This window comes from Chiloscyllium punctatum, chromosome 3, assembly GCF_047496795.1.
Source record: "Chiloscyllium punctatum isolate Juve2018m chromosome 3, sChiPun1.3, whole genome shotgun sequence".
Lineage (NCBI taxonomy): Eukaryota > Metazoa > Chordata > Chondrichthyes > Orectolobiformes > Hemiscylliidae > Chiloscyllium > Chiloscyllium punctatum.
This window is the reverse complement of record NC_092741.1, coordinates 76,654,205-76,672,628: the sequence shown is the minus strand read 5'-3', so window position 1 is coordinate 76,672,628 and position 18,424 is coordinate 76,654,205. Positions and strand designations below refer to the sequence as shown.

Below are 18,424 nucleotides of genomic sequence, written 5' to 3'. Positions count from 1 at the left end.
CATCTGCAGTCATTGTTTTTACCTCATTGGATTCTTTAGCTCCAGACCCACAACTCCTGAGTGGAAATCAGTCCTCCCTGCTTCTGAGGAACTGCCCAAGAAATAAGACAATTCCTGTGTAATCTGACGCCACTCTCTGGGGTTATTTGATAACCAAAGATAAACTGAGCCATCAACCTTGTAGGACAGGGGTCTCTACTTCTGGGGAGAATGGAGCTCCAGGTGAGGGATCCAGAAATTCAGCTTTGAGTGAAATCAACACCAGGGACTATTTCACACTTTTTCACCGGGCTTCCTCTTGATTGACAGGCTTCCACAATCAGGGAACGGAGAGGAAGGAAGGAAAGATCGTGGGAGATGGGGGTGCAGAGGAATGAGCAAAGAGAAGATTATGGTGGAATCACCCCTTCTTCGTCAGGGGTGGATGAAGTCAGGGAGGGGGGGATCTGAGGCCAGGGGTGAGACTAAGTCAGAGAATGGTGTTTGAGGAATGCTGGTTGAGGCTGGGAGGGAGACTGAGAAACTTATTGAACCACGTGAGACAGTCCTGCTCCTGGGAGTCCAAAACAATGAGTTATTCCACCTGTGTTATAGATCCAGCCCCTTAACATCTCTTTGTGCTTGCTGGCGTTCAGGGACCTCAAGAAACGCAGCTGAAGTGAGTTGAAACAAACTTTAAAACCTGTCAAATTGGAGACTTAAATGTTTTTACTGTCCAATTAACCCACCTCCTGAGAGTTCACATCCATTAAATCTGTGATCTGATTTGAGGTTTTATTTTTTTTTTACTTCTGCATTGATCTATCGGATCTTAGGGATAAAGCAAAGCTTTAGATGCGCTGCTTGTCTCTGCTGCCTTCTTGAGACAACTAAGGGGCTTCATGTGTGCTGCTGCTATTGTGTGTGTCAACAGTATCCTGTCTGCAAATCTCTCCATACCACTGACACTGAGCTTTTGTTTGTGCTGGCCGCTGAATAACAAAAGGACCATATTGTTTTTTCCAAAACCTGGATGCCCTATCAGTTTAGTGGAACCTTATTACTATCCTTCGGCGGTAGTATTTTAGAGGAAGTAAAATCATGGAGAAGTTCTTTAATGACTTACAGAGCCACTCCATACCCATGAAAGAGTGCCATCTAGTGTCAGTTTGATATCATCTCAGCCATAGAATTAGTTTTAGTGGATTTGCCTGATTGCATTATGTTACTCTTAACAGAGGTCTTTGTTAATTTTAAAATGGGAGCAGAATTTATGTCACTGTTGGGTGTTGGTTGTTTGCTGACGACGGCTTTGGCACTGTCTATGGTGAATTGTTGCCATTTAATATGTTGCCAATACTTATTGTCTCAGCTCGTGCTCAGTGTTTCTCATTTTTGAGAACTGCACCACAACTTTGGGATTACAGCACAAAGACAAAGGGAGGAGAAACAACAAGAAGTCAAGTGAGAAGAAACCATGAGCAGATAGAAGATGTACAACAATCGTGAAACTGTTCTTATTCTGAATAGTTTTGTTTTTGATCCTTTCATGGGCATCAAAACACAAACAGTCCTGTCGAACCTGCAAAGTCCTCCTTGCCAACATCTGGGAGCTAGTGCCAAAATTGGGAGAGCTGTCTCACAGACCAGTCAAACAACAGCCTGACATTGTCATACTCATGGAATCATTACTTACAGACAATGTTCCAGACACTACCATCACCATCCCTGGATATGTCCTGTCCCACTGGCAGGACGGACCCAGCAGAGGTGGCATCACAGTGGCATACAGTCAGGAAGGAGTTGCCCTTGGAGTTCTTGACATCGACTCCAGACCCCATGAAATCTCATGGCTTCAGGTTAAACATGGGCAAGTAGACTTCTCACTGGTTATCACATACCGTCCTCCTTCAGCTGCTGAATCAGTACTCCTCCATGTTGAACAACATTTGAAGAAGCACTGAGGGTGGAAAAAGCACAAAATGTACTCTGGGTGTTCATGTTGGTCGGGTCAGAAAGTAAATAACTGTTAGACTGGGTCTGCGGCAAGTGGTGAAGGAACCAACCAAGAGAAAAAACATACTCGCCCTCATCCTTACTAATCTGCCAGCTGCAGAAGCATCTGTCCATGACAGTATAGGTAAATGTACTAGCCGTGTGGAGGTGAAATATCGCCTTAACATTGAGAATAACTTCCATCGTGTTGCGTGGCACTAACCCCATGCTAAATGGGACAGACTTTGAAACGACCTAGCAACTCAAGATTGGGCATCCATGATGCACAATGGGCCATCAACAGCAGCAGAACTGTACTCCAGCACAATCTGCAACCTCATGGCCTGGTATATCCCACATCCAACCATTACCATCAAGCCAGGGGATCAACCATGGTTCAGAGAGTACAGGAGGACATGCCATGAGCAGCATCAGGCATACATAAAAATGAGGTGTCAACCTGGTGAAGCTACCAAACAGAACTATTTGCATGCCAAACAGCATAAACAGCAAGTGATAGATCAGATCCATTAGTTGTGGGATCACTTACTCTCTGTCTGCCTAAGATCTGCAGTCCTTCCACATCCAGTTGTGAATGATGGTGGACAATTAAACACCTCAGTGGAGGAGGAGGCTCCACAAATATCCCTATCCTCAAAGATGGAGGAGCCCAGCACATCAGTGCAAATGAAAAGGCTGATGCGTTCGCAACAATCTTCAGTCAGAAGTGCTGAGAGGATGATCCATCCTGGGCTCCTCCAGTGGTCCCCAGCACCACAGACACCAGTCTCCAAACAATTCAGATCACTCCATGTGATATCAAGAAACTGCTGGAGGCACTGAATACTGTAAAGGCCCTGGTAACATTTTGACAATAATACTGAAGATGTGTGCACCGGAACTTGCCGCTCCCCTAGCCAAGCTCTTCCAGTACAGTTACAACACTGGCATCTACTTGACATTGTGGAAAATTGCCCAGGTTTGTCCTGTACACAAAAAGAAGGACAAATCCAATCCAGCCAATTATCATCCAATCAGTTAGCTCTACATAATCGGTAAAGTGATGGAAGGGGTCATCAACTGTGCTATCAAACAGCACCTGCTCAGCAACAACCTGCTCAGTGATGCCCAGTTTGGGTTTCGCCAGGGTCAGCTCCTGACTCATTACAGCCTTGGTTCAAACATAGACAAAAGAGCTCAATTCCAGATGTGAGGTGGGTATGGCAGCACTTGACATCAAGGCTGCATTTGACCGACTGTGACATCAAGGAGCCCTGACAAAACTGGAATCATTGGGTATTGGGGGCAAACACTCCGCTGGTTAGAATTATACTAAGCACAAAGGAAGATGATTGTGGTTGTGGAGGGTCAGTCATCTGTGATCCAGGACATCTCTGCAGGAGTCCCTCAGGGTGGTGTCCTAGGCCCAACAATCTTCAGCTGCTTCATCAATGACCTTCCCTCTGTCATAAGGTCAGAAGTGGGAATGTTCACTGATGATTGCACAGTGTTCAGCACCATTCGCGACTCTTCAGATACTGAAGTCGTCCATGCTGAAATGTAACAAGATCTGGACAATATCCAGGCTTGGGCCAACAAGTGGTAAATAACATTAATGCCACACAAATGCCAGACAATGACCATTACAAATGACAGACACTCTAACCCCCGTCCCTTGACATTCAATGGTATTACCATTCCCCACTGTCAACATCCTGGGGGTTACCATTGACCAGAAACTCAACTGTACTCATCACATAAACACAGTGGCTACAAGAGCAGGTCAGAGACTAGGGATACTGTGGCGAGTAACTCACCTCCTGATACCTCAAAGTCTATCCGCCATCTATGAGGCACAAGTCAGGAGTGTGAAGGAATACTCCCCACTTGCCTGGATGGGTGCAGCTCCAGCAACACTCAAGAAGCTTGACACCATCCAGGACAAAGCAACCTTTTTGATTGGCATCACCTCTGCGAACATTCAATCCCTCCTCCAATGGAGTTCAGTAGCAGCAATGTGTACTATCTACAAGATGCTCTCAGAAATTCACCAAAGATCCTTAGACAGCACCTTCCAAACCCATGACCATTTCCATCTAGAAGGACAAGAGCAGCAGGTACCACCATCTGCAAGTTCCCCTATAAGCCACTCACCACCCTGGCTTGGAAATATACTGCCATTCCATCACAGTCATTGGGTCAAAACCCTGTAATTCCCTCCCTACCGGCATTGTGGGTCAATCCACAACAAATGGACTGCAGCAATTCAAGAAGGCAGCTGGCCACCACCTTCTCAAGGGCAAATAGGGATGGGCTATCAATGCTGGCCAGCCAGTGATACCCAAGTCCCACAAATGAATTTTTTTTAAAAATTCTGTCTCTAAATGCACCTGAAAAAAGTGGCTTGCTGAGTCAATTTGACAGCAATTAAGAGTCAAACACATTGCTGTGGATCTGGAGTCATGAAGGAAGGCAATGAAGCAGATCTCCTCCCTTAGAGGACATTAGTGAACCAGATGTATTTTTTAGGGCTTGCTGGTGGAATGCAGAGAGAGGTGGTGGTGATAATTCCTTTATGGTTACCATTATTTAAACCAGCTTTTACTTGCTTTTTCTTTGGAATTTATTTTAAATTCAATTCAATGGCATTACCATAATGCCATCTCCCCAGTTTTTTAATGCTGTTTCCACAGGGAATCATGAAGTACTTTTATATCCATGTGTTGGTCATTGCTTTGTACTGGATTTGTGGTGCTGGAAGAGCACCGCAGTTCAGGCAGCATCCAATGAGCAGCGAAATCGACGTTTCGGGCAAAAGCCCTTCTACCCGAAACGTCGATTCCGCTGCTCGTTGGATGCTGCCTGAACTGTTGTGCTCTTCCAGCACCACTAATCCAGTATTTGCTTTCCAGCATCTGCAGTTATTGTTTTTACCTCATTGTTTTGCACTGTCAAGTCTCTCTTGTTAAAAATATAAAGTATAGAAAATAGAATGATTTTAAATTGACGTGGATCTTCAGGATAACATTTCAAGTTTTCTATTACTCTTCGTACAGAAAAGTACCTTCTGATTCAGGGAAATGTTATTCCTTTGCTTGACTCTTTTGCTAAAAAGAATGCATGAAGTCTAGGACTAGTGTGACGTAGACTAATAATCAAATTTTCTGGAGAGAAATTAGGAAACTCTTCTAAAGAGTTTCCATGGGTGCCAATTAGTGCTCGATCTATTGGGGGAAAAGAAACTATTTTTCTTATCCAAAAGCATTAAAGGATGTTGGGGCACCCGGATATACAGAGTTACATCACTGAGATGCGAAGGAAGCTGTTCAGTCAGAAGATGGTGAATGTTTGGACTTCTCTGACCCGTAGGACTGGGGAAGGTCAGATGTTAAATAGGTTCAAGACAGAGATTCATAGATTTCTAGTTACTAATGATATCAAGAGATATAAGAATAATGTGGAGTATGTCATTGAGGTAGATGATCAGCCATGATTTAGAATGTTTGAGCTGGCTCGAGAGGCAGATTAGAACTACTCCTGCTCCTAACAGGCATGATCTCACTCAATGGCAGAACAGGTTTGAAACCTTAAATGGTATAAACCTGTTTCTGTGGGATCATTCAGTGTCTGGAATCAATTGGTAAAGATTGCACAATGCCTGCTCCATCAACTGGCACCTTGAAATTGCATTGCTGTCATTTAGCTTCTGACTAGTGGGGCCCTACCTGAATCAGCGTGATGTCTCAGTAGTCCATGAAAAATGAATAAAAATGCAGGATAAGGAGCAGCAACATTGCATTAAGCCTTTTACTTCTGTAAGATTGTTCATATTTTTATGCAACTGCTTGCTCATTCCTACCAGTTGGAAGGGCTGATATTCAGAGCCATGGAGTTAAATGTAGTAATGGACCATAGATAATCAGTAAGGTTCAGCAAAAAGCTGAGTTAAAGAAGGTGGTCATAACACACTTCTGGAGCAGATGGGACTTGAACCCAGGTCTCCTAGACTAGAGGTTGGGGTTCTACTCCTGTACTACAAGAGCATTTGGTATCTGTAATAACAAAAAATTAAATGAATCTACTCAAAATAGTAGCCCGACAATTCTTAATCTGGCCTCCAATCAGGCGTTTGAACACTATATTTTTCAAAAGATTGAAAGTGGAGAAACCCATAAAAATACGTAAATACTGGTTCAGATCACCAAAGGGGTGCTTTTGTTAAACTTGGATAACATTCCTGTTAAGTTAGTATCTGAAGTTTAAATTTACTTATGAACTTTGGGGAGTGGGCAAGACTGATACCTGAAACAAAATCTGTGCCAAAGGGTTTATTGTTAGAGGTGGGTGTGCACAAACGAGATAGCTAATAAGGTCAACAGTTCCAGTTCAATTTTGACAGTCATATTTTCATTTCATATATCTTACCACAGAGTTTGTCCAACAATTTGGGAAGCAATCATTGATCAAATGTTCTTTTAAAAACTTATTCTAAAATTATCTTAGTCTAAAAATGACAAATGCCCTTTGGTCAAGATTAGACTAGTAGCACTTGGTGTTACCAGTAGTTAGTTTGTACTGTAAATAATTTGTGCCTATGTGACTTCATTTCAAAGAGTGAAGTTGTTCTCTGAAGAAGGTTAAGTTGTTCCAACATGGAGAGTGCTGTTAAAAGAAAAGCAAATCTTTATAGAGCTTTGAGCATTACTTTGCCTTTTTTCAACTCCACAATGTTATCCCACTCTGCTTACATCATCTGCTACTGAAACCTTCCTAGCCTTGTTACCTGTAGATTGATGGTTTCAAGACAATCATAGTTCACTTCCACAATTTACCCCACATAACTAGAGATCATCCAAAGCACTTCTGCTTTATAACTTGCACAACAGCCTGCTCACCCATCATCTATTTGTGTGTTAAATAATACCAAAAAATTGTGGTCCAGATTTGGTTTTCATTTCCAACCCCATACCTCCTACACTTTAAGGCTTTTACACACTGGCACATATGCCTTTGCCCAAAGTTTTAGGGATTGAGATCCTTTTGATTGCCAATACTCTTGGCAGTTTAGGCTTTTATTAGGACTGCAGGTTGGAAGCCTAGTGGGTGACTTCCCCATTGCCCTCATCAGGCTCACCATGACATTATGGGAATAAGTCAGGGCTTGGTGGAAAGGAGGTGGCTGGTCACCTGGCCTATATTTTGTGTGCCTCCTGCTGCGAACACACTCAATGGTGTGCTGCAAAATGCAGTACGTTGAGTGTCCAGGATGGAAACGAGCCATTTACACCAGCTGGATTAGTGTTGCTGGAAGAGCACAGCAGTTCAGGCAGCATCCAAGTAGCTTCGAAATCGACGTTTCGGGCAAAAGCCCTTCTTTGCTACTTGGATGCTGCCCGAACTGCTGTGCTCTTCCAGCAACACAAATCCAGAATCTGGTTTCCAGCATCTGCAGTCATTGTTTTTACCTCGTTGATTTACACCAGCTGGCCTATGCTCAGTAATCCCAATATCGATTCCTGTGGAACACAGCTTTCCATTTATAGGTACAGGCATCCCTTGCTTTTTGAACATTTGCTTTATGCCATTTCACTCTTACGAAAAATGGCGAAATATTTCCCATATAAATCATGCATCTTCACTTAACGCCATTTTCGGCTAATGAAAGCTTTCCTGGGAACGCTCTGTTTTCAGATAGTGGGGGATACCTGTATCTGTCTTTAACCACTATGCTCTGCTCACTGTTTTGTAGCCAGCTTGCATGAAATTCTGCTGTCTGTTTCCTGGCTCCCAATTTTAATCCATTCAATGGTACCGTATCAAAGATCTTTTCCATATGTAAAATTTAATTTTATTACATCTACTATCACATGATTCTTGTCTAATCTTTGTTTCATCCTTAAATAATTCAATGGTGTTGATCAAGCAAGACCTTCTTGATGTGTGCGCTGCCATCTGTATCTTCTAGTGCATATATTATTCAGGGCCTTGTGTATGGTCTAATGTGTGTGAGGGTAGCGGCCTTCTGCTCTAAGGAGAGAGATCTTGTCAAGTAAATAAGATGTCACTTATTGCATCTCTGTCACTATTTACAGGCTATAAGTTATCCAGATTTACGAATGTCCAGCTTGAGAGCACTTGTATTTATGAACGTGAACCCTTACAGGAGTGTAATTTTAACTATCTGACATATGAAGATTTCCAGTGCCTGCAGACAGCTTCTTTATATTGTCCTGCATGTGTTCTGACTTGCATACAACGTTACAACGTGACTTGCAAATGGACTTGGGAAAGGAACAAGGGTCGGCTTGCATAAGAACAGGCTGTATGTTACAATGAAGATTGTTGGGAGGAGGTAACCTTAGACTTGTCTCCCAAGAAACCCTACTTTGCTCTCCCACAAAAGCGGTGGAGGCTGACTAGTGACGTTATAGAGCTTTTTAAAATCGTGAGGGACATGGAAACGGTAAATAGATAAGGTTTTTTCCCTGGGGTGGGGGAGTCCAGAACTAGAGGTCTTAGGTTTAGAGTGAGAGTGGAAAAATTTAAAGACCTAAGGGGCAACGTTTCATGTAGACGGTGATGCATGTATGGAATGACTGCCAGAGGAAGCTGGTACAATGGAGACTGGTACAATTGCAGCATTTAAAAGGCATCTGGATGAGTATATGAATAGGAAGGATTTAGAGGGATATGGGCTGAGTGCTGGCAAGTGGGACTAGATTAGTTTAGGATATCTGGTCAGCATGGACGAATTGACCTGAAGGGTCTGTTTCAGTGCTGTATATCTCTTTGGCTCTATAAAAGTCTTGTGGCATCATCACATTGGCTACAACTTACTGCACTCAATCAAGAATTAACACTTTCAGATTCAAATGCAGCACTTTCCCTTTGAAATCCCTTATGACTGGATCATATTCAGCTTCTGATATTATTTCTTCCACCAATAAAGCTTTCATTATTTTTCCCAACATTGACATTAACCACTGTTTTAAAAGTAAAATCAAGCACTTTCCTCTGGTACAATTTTTAAAATGAATTTTTATCAAACAAGAATCTGACATTTGTTTTTGAAGGTACCATTTTTTTTTGAAGGGTTGCTATTTCTGAATTTGTAGTTTGAGTATGATATTGATTTCCCTTAAATGCTTTATTTCTTTCATATTGTGAATCCTAGGTTATCTCCAAGAAGCTTACTTATGGACAAAACAAGCCCTTACTGTTCTGGAGAAGTTAATGGTTTTACTGAAGGATGTAAAAGATGGATCCTTGAACGAAGGTGTGGCTTATGGCAGTTACACCACCAGATCCTTATTCCAGTACATGTTTCTGGTACAAAAGCACTTCAATATCAGCCACTTTGACCACCCCTGGATCAAGCAGCATTTTGCTTTCTACTATAGGACTGTGCTTCCAGGTAAAATATCGACATTGAATAAAATTATCTCACCTGTAATTCACATACAAGTAGCTTTATCTTGGATACACGTGGCAAGGCATAAAAAGGGAAGATTCTATCCAAATGCATTGTGCTGTGAGGTACTTAGGTCTTAATCTAGTACTAATAATTCCTGTAATTGTAAATGCACAATCTCCGCTACTGAGAGGATATTCCACAGGACATGGGATGAAACAGATCCTGGAGGCTGGGTGTACAGTTATACTGGGATAGAAACTGCTGCTATCAGTATTAGAGACAGAACAGATTGTCCAGGATTAGATTAGATTCCTTACAGTGTGGAAACAGGCCCTTCAGCCCAACAAGTCCACACCAACCCTCTGAAGAGCAACCCACCCAGACCCATTCCCCCACATTTACCTCTGACTAATTTAGAATGGCCAATTCATTGGACCTGCACATCTTTGGGCTGTGGGAGGAAACAAGAGCACCCAGAGGAAAACCACACAGACACAGGGAGACTGTGCAAACTCCACACAGACAGTTGCCCGAGACTGGAATTGGACCCGGGTCTCTGGCACTGTGAGGCAGCAATGCTAACCACTGAGCCACCGTGCCACCCCAATACTATTCAAATAAATTTTAGTTTGTTTTAATTAAACCATTTGCTTCTTTCAAAAGAATTTTCTATCCAAAGGAAGTGAAGTTGTCGAATTTAAGGGGTGATAAATACTGCAGAAGATTGTTTGTTTGTTTGTTTGTTTGTTTCTGTCTGTGTCTGTTGTAGGGGTTTAAAAGAGGATTATGATGTCTACTAGTAGAGTTACGTGTTGTGTGTGCAAACTGGTTTGCCTGTAGTTAATAGTTACTTTTAATAAATAATAGATCTTTTACAGAAATCTGCTCAGTTTCTTTTCAGTTAACCGAGTCCATCAGACAGGTAAATTGGGGGATATAAAGTGCTTTCTTTAATATTTTTCTGAAACATTGCTTTTGATCAAGCCCTGCCTGCCTGTACCAACCTGACAATACACCACTCCCTCAGAACTTCAAAGTTTAGTTTATATGTACAGTAGATCACCATCATCATGTGTGCACCCCTGGAGGCAGGTCTTAGCTTCATGGCCTGCTGATGCCTCATTCTAAGCCATTTTCTGAAAGTTATTAACAGTAGATATTGGAGTTAAATACAAGATCACTCTCCTGATAGGAATCACAACAACCAGGAGCACATATTAATAATTGGCACATCACACTAGTTTTATTCATCTATAAAGGGTATTACGTTATGGACTGTTCCTTTCATGGTTATTCAATATGTTATGAGTTGGTATGTCTGCCTGGAAAGAATCTGATTTCATGTAATTGATTTGATCACATGACCGTTATCAATCGATGTTCATGACATTTGGTTTATCTTTCACCTTAAGAAGATACATTCACAATAGCAATTTGATAAAAATCTAAGCACCTTAGTTATTTGACATTCAGAACTTCATATAAAACAGCATACAGGTTTAAATATTAACATAGTAATATCATCCTAGTGTAAATAGCACAACATAGGACATATGCAACTTTAATCAACTATCAAGAGATTTGGACAAGTATTTACATATCTGGACAAAAGGCTGAATGATCCTGAAATATCCAAACTGTCATCAAATGAATGAGGTTTTCACTTGAGGCTTGAGTGACATTGGTGTGTTCAGTCTAGTTATAACTTTCATTTTGCTGCTCCAGCTTTTTGAATGACAGTTTGGAGAGCAATGTTCAGTTTACTTTTTCTTGGCTGTGTGGTTTCTCTTTGAATTTTGACTTGGATAATATTTTCTAGGTTTTCAAAGGACTGTTGCTATTGCTGATTCTAATTACAACTGGTTCTATGGTCCTGAGAGTCAACTGGTGTTTCTGGATACCTATGTAATGCGTAATGGCAGCGGTAACTGGTTAGCAGAGCAGATCAGAAAGTATCGAATACAGGAGGGACCAGGCACACCAGCCAAAGGACAGAGATGGTGCACACTCCATACTGAATTTCTGTGGTAAGCTGGTAGTCAATTGAGTGAATGGAATTATCTGGAGTATAATGCAAAAGAAAGGCTGGCGAGTGATTATTAAATTGCATGTATAAATTTGAGCTCTCTCTAGCAAGTACTCGGACAGCCCCATGACAGCATGGCAAGCAACACTCACTATAAAATGATAGTGCTCTCCCCATACCCTTTACCACATGACTGGTACAGATTGTGCTTTATGGAGTGGTGCCTCCAACAGTTGAAGGTGCAGAGCTTCAACCTCCAGAGCCCACTTCTTTTGGGAATCAAGCCCTGTATTTCTGAGCACTCATTCCCTGACCTCCAAAGGTTATATGTTTCTTCATCAGAGATGTAGTTTGCACCTACCTTCAGCATGATGAATAGCACAGCAAAAGTAACTTGTGGCATGGCAGCTAACTTGATATTTGAGACACCAAGTCCAGTGTTGTACTTTCACGTTTGCCCATCATTTTATCTACATCTTTGCATGAGGGGCTTTGGTAAAGACGTGTGAAGCCCACTCCCTCTCTTGGACATTCTGTGGAATCCCAGGGCCAAGTCTACCAGTGGACCCCTGCACTGGAATCAAAACAGCCAGGAGAGAAGTCCCACCTAGAGAGATTAGCCAGCAGCATCATGGCTTCTAACTCAAGGACATTCAGCAGATAATGAGGACATGCATAATAGGAAATATGTTGGTCAGGGATGTCTTTAATCTTCACGCTGATTGAGATAGTCAAGTTGGTAGAGCTGTCCACAGGAAAATGCATGCTTCTTAGCACAATAAGTTGCTGATCCAACTAGGGATCAACCTATTTTGTATCTGGTGATGTGTAATGTGGCAGGTTGAATGAATGATGTCAGAGTGAAAGATCTCCTAGGAAACAGTGACCATAACATGTTAGAATTTGGCATTCAGTTTGAGAGGAGGAACTTCAGTTGGAAACAACTGTGCGAAGTTTAAACAAGGGTAATTACAAAGGAATGAGGACAGAGAGTGGATTGGGGAAGGAGTTTAGCAGGAAAGACTGTTTGGGAACTGTGTTAGACATTTAAGGAAATAGTTATGCCTCTCAGAAAAAAGTATATTCCAAAGAGAAAGAAGCACTAAAGGAAGCAGATAAGTCAACCATGGTTAACGAAACAGTTAAGTATTTCATTAAATTGAAAGAAAAAACATACAATGTTGCAAAGATTAATGGTAAGCCAAAGGATTGGGAAAGTTTTAACCACCAAAAAAACTGAAAAATAATAAAGAGGGAGAAGATAAACTTTGAAAGTAAACTTGCGAATAATATGAAGACAGATAGCAAGAGCTTCTCCAATTAAATAAAAAGGAAGAGGGAGGCCAACGTAAATGTAGGCTGTGGGAACAATAATGGGGAGTCGGGAAATGACAGAGGAGTTGAATAAATAGTTTGCATTTGTTTGCACAATAGTGTGACAAAAATACTAAATACTAATAGATTCCCAAAAATATGAAAAAAATCAAGGGACAAAAGGAGGCGATGAAATAAATCAAATTACTAGAGAAGTGATGCTAGGGAAAGTAATAGAGCAAAAGACAAATAGCACCTTTGAAACTGACTTGATGCATTCTAGAACATTAAAGGAAGTAATTATAGATAGTGGATGCACTGGTAGTAATTTTCCAAGAATTCTTAGCTTCTGGGAAATCTCAGAGGATTGGCAAATTGCCAATGTAGCACCTCTTTTTAAGAAAGAAGGCCAGTTAGATTTACATATGTTTATTTTATGTTATAACGTATATTATAAAACAGAACATTTAGAAATATATAATCAAGCAGAGTGAGCGTGAATTTATGAAGGGGAAGTTGTGCTTGACAAATGTATTGGAAGTCTTTGAGGAGCTCAACTAGCAGGATAGATAAATGGGAAGCAGTGGGTATAATATAATTGGATTTTCAGGAGACATTTGATAAGGTAGCATTAGTTAGGCATAAGATGAGCTCATGTTTGTTGGAAGTAGAATATTATCATGGATAGAGAATTGGTTAATAGAAAACAGTTGGTATAAGAGGGGCATTTTCAGGATGGCAACCTGCAACCAGTGAGTGTCGCAGCAATCAGTACTGAGGCCTACGATTGTTTACAATAAATTTTAATGACTTGGATGAGGAAAGTGAACTTATTACAGTCATGTTTGAAGATGACACAAAAATAAATGGGAAGGTAAGTGGTGAGAATGACCGAGTTTGTAGAAGGATATAGATAGATTGTGTGAGTGGGCAAAACAACTTGGCGGATGGAATATAATGTGGGAAAATTACAGTTTATGCACTTTGGCAGGAAGAATAAAGGATTTTCGTATTAGTTAAATGGAGAACAATTGCAGAAAACTATACCAGGGATTTGGAAGCTCTAGTGCATTAATCAGAAAAGGTTAGTACTTGAGTTCAGTTACTAGGGAAAGTAAATGGAACGCTATCCTTCATTCCAAGGGGAATGAAAAATTAAAAGTGGGAACATTTATACCATCTTAACATATCTTATTGCATCATAACAATGATCATCATTGTCATCATATGTGTTCTACCCAATGGCAAGTCCTTCAATCATAGCCTGTCCATATCTTGCTACTCTGTTCCATTCTTCATTTGCCAATAACATCTTCAAGTCATCCAATACTTGTATTTACTTCCTTCCTTTTACTCTTTTGTTTTCCCTAATTGTCCCCTCATAATATCCCCTACAAGCACATTTTCTTATAAAAGTGTGCCCAAGCCAGTTTCTCTGCATGGACTCTTGGTGTATTATAATCCCTATCATATCACTGATTGACTGACAATATCATGCCACCTTTACAGGATGGTTGGTCTATCTATACCCCATGGACTGCAGCAGGTAAAGGTAGTTTAAGGACAGTTAGGGATGGAAACCAACAGATGTCACACTCCTTGAACAAATATAAAGAAAAAGTGAGATTTCATATATAGTTCTTGTTACTTAGTTTAAAGTAATCTTTGTTCTCAGCAATGCTTGTCATTAGTAATATCAAAATCCAGGACATCTGTACTTTAAACTGATTTTGTGAGATGATAAATTCAAATTTCCAGCAGTTTAATTTTCAACGATAACTTACATTTATTGCACACTTTCATTGTAGTCAAGTGGTGGAGGCTGGTACAATTACAGCATTTAAAAGGCATCTGGATGAATAGGAGAGGTTTAGGGGTATATGGACCAAATGCTGCCACATGGAACTAGATTAATTTCAGATACCTGATTGGCATGGACGAGCTGGACCGAAGGGTCCATTTCCGTGCTGCACATCTCTATGACTCTTAAGTGTTGTTCTTTAGTGCAGGTTGAGGCACATTTCTGGATACAGTAGAGAGTTTTACTCTGCATCTAGCTGGGGTTATACACTTTTTGTATTCACTTGACAGGCATCACTACCATTTATTGCCTGTCACTAGTTGCCCTCGCGAATTCTGTTGACTTTCAGAAGTGTGATAGAACTCAAAATTGGTGTAAAAGAAACAGAAACATTCTGTTGTCAAAATATTATCAAAATATACATTTGAAGAAGTAGATAATAATAACCATTTTCTAACATGATATTTATTGACTTATTCTAATTAAATTACCAAAAATACCAAATGACAGTTAAGTTTTGTTGTATTCAACTCAGATTTAGAAGCATCTTTTAAAATTGAGTGTTACTTTTGATTCCATAATCTTGAAGTATGATTGCTGTCACACTACTGTTAAAATAGTTTGTCTTTTTTCTATTTGTTACCAGGTACGATGGCTCCTTGACTCCAGTGCCACCTCTGGATTATGGGATACCAACATTACATTATTTTGAAGACTGGGGTGTTGTAACTTATGGGGGGGCTTTACCAGCAGGAGTTAACCAACCTTTCCTGTCCTTCAAGTCGGGTAAACTTGGAGGACGTGCAATCTATGACATGGTTCATCAGAAGAAATATTCACAGTGGATCAATGGATGGAAGAATTTTAATGCTGGCCATGAACATCCTGACCAGAATTCTTTCACGTTCGCACCTAACGGGGTACCTTTCATCACCGAGGCTTTGTACGGCCCAAAATACACCTTTCTCAACAATGCTTTAATGTTCTCTCCAGCCACAGCAGGCGCTTGTTTCACCCCTTGGGAAGGGCAGGTGACAGAAGCATGCAATTCCAAGTGGTTGAAATATAAGCAAGGGATATCTGGGGAGTGTCGTGGCCAGGTGACAGCAGCTTTGGAGCAGAATGGTGTGGTCTTTATCAGCGGAGAGGCAGTGGGAGCTTACAGTCCGAGCCTGAAACTGAAGAGTTCCCAAAGGAACCTTTTCCTTCTGCAACCCCAGCTTCTACTCCTGGTAGATCAAATCCACTTGGCAGAAGATAGCCCGCTTGAAAAAATGAGTGCATATTTCCATAACACAGCTGTGGCTTTTGAGGAAATATCTGAAGACGGAGTGAATGGAGCATTTATTAGACAAGAAGATGGCCAGTACACAATGTTCTGGATGGACGATAAAGGCAATAGTGAAAAGGCTGGACTGGCATTCAAGACTTATCCTCGTGAATATCCATATAATGGTACATACTATGTGAATGTTACAACTACTCTGAGGTACCCAGTCACTAGAGCAGCCTATATTTTCTTTGGACCTTCTGTGGAGATTCAAAGCTTTAGCATTCGAGGAGATTCAAATCGGGTAGATATCTATCTAGCAACAAATGAGAAAACCTATACAGTTTATCTCTTAACAGGGGAAACTGCTGTGAAACCACTGTTTGCTATGGTACTAGCTGACCATCAAAAGATTGTGTTTGATAGAACTTCTGCAATCAGGGATACGTCAGTGCAGGAGGTGAAAGATTATGTGAATATTGTTGAGGAAAATCTTCAGCATACAAAACCAGTGTTTCAGCAACTTGAAAAGCAGACCTTGGCTCGAGTCCTGAACACTGATAACTTCCGGAAGACAGCCGAACGTCTTATAAAACTATCAGACCAAAAGAAGACAGAGGAAGCTGTTGAAAAGTTATTTTCTGTCTCGCTTAGACAAGCCAAGGCCAAAAAAATGAAAAAAGGAAAAGGTGGTGGTGATAAGTTTCCCAATAACCTTCCCGATATTTTTGCACAAATTGAAATAAATGAGAAAAGAGAGCGGAAGAAATTGCTGCAGCGAATGCAAGAAGAAACTTCCGATGAAAGAAATGAGGACATGGGGGAAACTGTTGACTTTACAGACTTTTCTGATATGAAACCAGAACGAGGTTCAAACAAACATGTAAAAAGTGGTTCTGTGAAACCAGGAGCCACTGTTCGAAGCACTGCACAATCCTTATCAGCTTCCTACACAAGAGTCTTCTTAATTTTAAACATTGCAACCTTCTTTTTCCTCTTAGCATTACAGTTAATTCGGTTTCAGAAAGCTCCAAGCTTGCACACCCAAAGATTTCTCTATGCTGTGCTCCTACTAGATAGTTTTGTTCTGCTTTGCTTGTACTCCTCTTGTTCTCAAGCACAGTGCTAGACCAAGGAAGCCAATTTGTGAAAGACTGAATAAATATGCAGTAAGGTTACACACCTGAGTGCTTAATGCAAATACAAGGTTTGCAAATACATTTTAACTGATTTTTATGAGACATACTTAATAAGAAAGCCAAAGAATTGATGAATCATTCTCAAAATTGCAGATTAATGGAATGACCTTTTAACTCTTATAATCTGCCATCCTAATCATTCATCATGTGTTTCGCAGGTTAGCTGTGTGACAATGCCTCATTGCACAGCTTCTTTTGTTATTAGTATTTCATCTCCTTGTTGAATAAAACAGCGTTTTGTTTCTTTTGTTATTCATATTGCACTTGCCTTCATTCCCATTCCAAGGGTATTGCAATGAATCTGAAAGTCTTGATATCCTGTAAATCTTCATTATCCACAAGGAGGCTTCCCTTCATTAGGTTGGATCAACTGAACAAAAATGTGCAATTATTTGAACAAGCCCATTGCTTTTAAATATTTTGGTTTGATCCTCTTATCTGTAAATGGTGGACCTGTAGCTTCTTTTTACTTTTGAATGTTTGGTGTTGTAGTGTGTGGATTCCTGTGATTGCTGGTGACATTTCAATGAACAGCAATAGTTATGCATATGATGTGTCTACTAACTGCAGCTGGATTGTTCAGTTTGTTATTCGTTCCATGATCAATCATTAAAGCACAAATGTTATTAAGCGTTTCTTAAGCAATTATTTTAAAAATCCAAAAAATTTTTCTTTGAGCTATGATCCATTGTTTTTAATTAGTAGAATATGGTCAATTATGCATGGTGTATTAAAATCTGCTCAGTGGGATTGCAGTGAGAAAATTATCTTGTATTTCCTTCCTATAATCATGCTTCTTTGCATTTCTCTGCATTGCTAACTATCCCTTATTCAGTGACTCTTGCAATCTTCCACAATCCTCCTGTCAGTTTGTGATGCCTCTTAAAATGCTTTAATCAGGAAACATCAAAACCCTTACTTATTGTCCGTGTGAAAGCCATCTAAATAATTGGATGTGAAAGAGGTGAACAGCAAAGATTCATGAAGAACACAAATATAAACTACTTCACCACCCCCACACTCCAAACAAAAACTCCCCTACAGCTATCCACAAAATATCCATGGATTTATAATCATATTTGTGCTGATCATTAAATCTTCTTCAATACAGTGTGTTCATTACCACGGGAAGTCTCTTATGAAACCCGATTAAATACTTCAAAATTCCATACGTGCCATATCCATTTTGAGACTGAAGCAATTCACTTAAAATGGTTGCACACAATCTGCCCTTTGCTTTCAGCTTTCCAAGTTATTCACCATAATTTCAAAATTACTAATCTAATTTCCAGTCTATTGCATCAGTGAGTAAACTCACCTGTCTGGTACACCGACGAAAATGGAAGCAAATGCTGTTATCATTTCCATGCTTTTGCGTCCATTTGTGGAAAAACATAACGTGTGTCTGAATTTCTGATATGCACAT

At 40.5% G+C, this 18,424-nt stretch overlaps 1 protein-coding gene and 1 long non-coding RNA gene across 3 annotated transcripts in view; one reads left to right on the top strand and one right to left on the bottom strand.

Annotated features, from left to right (window-relative positions):
* The window catches only part of dse (dermatan sulfate epimerase), an 85,814-nt gene extending 68,186 nt beyond the window's left edge, over nt 1-17,628 (top strand). For both annotated transcript variants that reach the window (XM_072555574.1, XM_072555578.1), the window contains 3 exons: nt 9,149-9,388; nt 11,208-11,415; nt 15,176-17,628. In XM_072555574.1, the coding sequence (XP_072411675.1) occupies nt 9,149-9,388; nt 11,208-11,415; nt 15,176-16,928 (2,201 nt within the window). In that variant the 3' untranslated portion in view covers nt 16,929-17,628. The remainder of the gene's footprint in view (nt 1-9,148; nt 9,389-11,207; nt 11,416-15,175) is intronic.
* The window catches only part of LOC140460892 (uncharacterized), a 57,807-nt gene that overhangs the window by 27,160 nt on the left and 12,223 nt on the right, over nt 1-18,424 (bottom strand). The window lies entirely within an intron of this gene.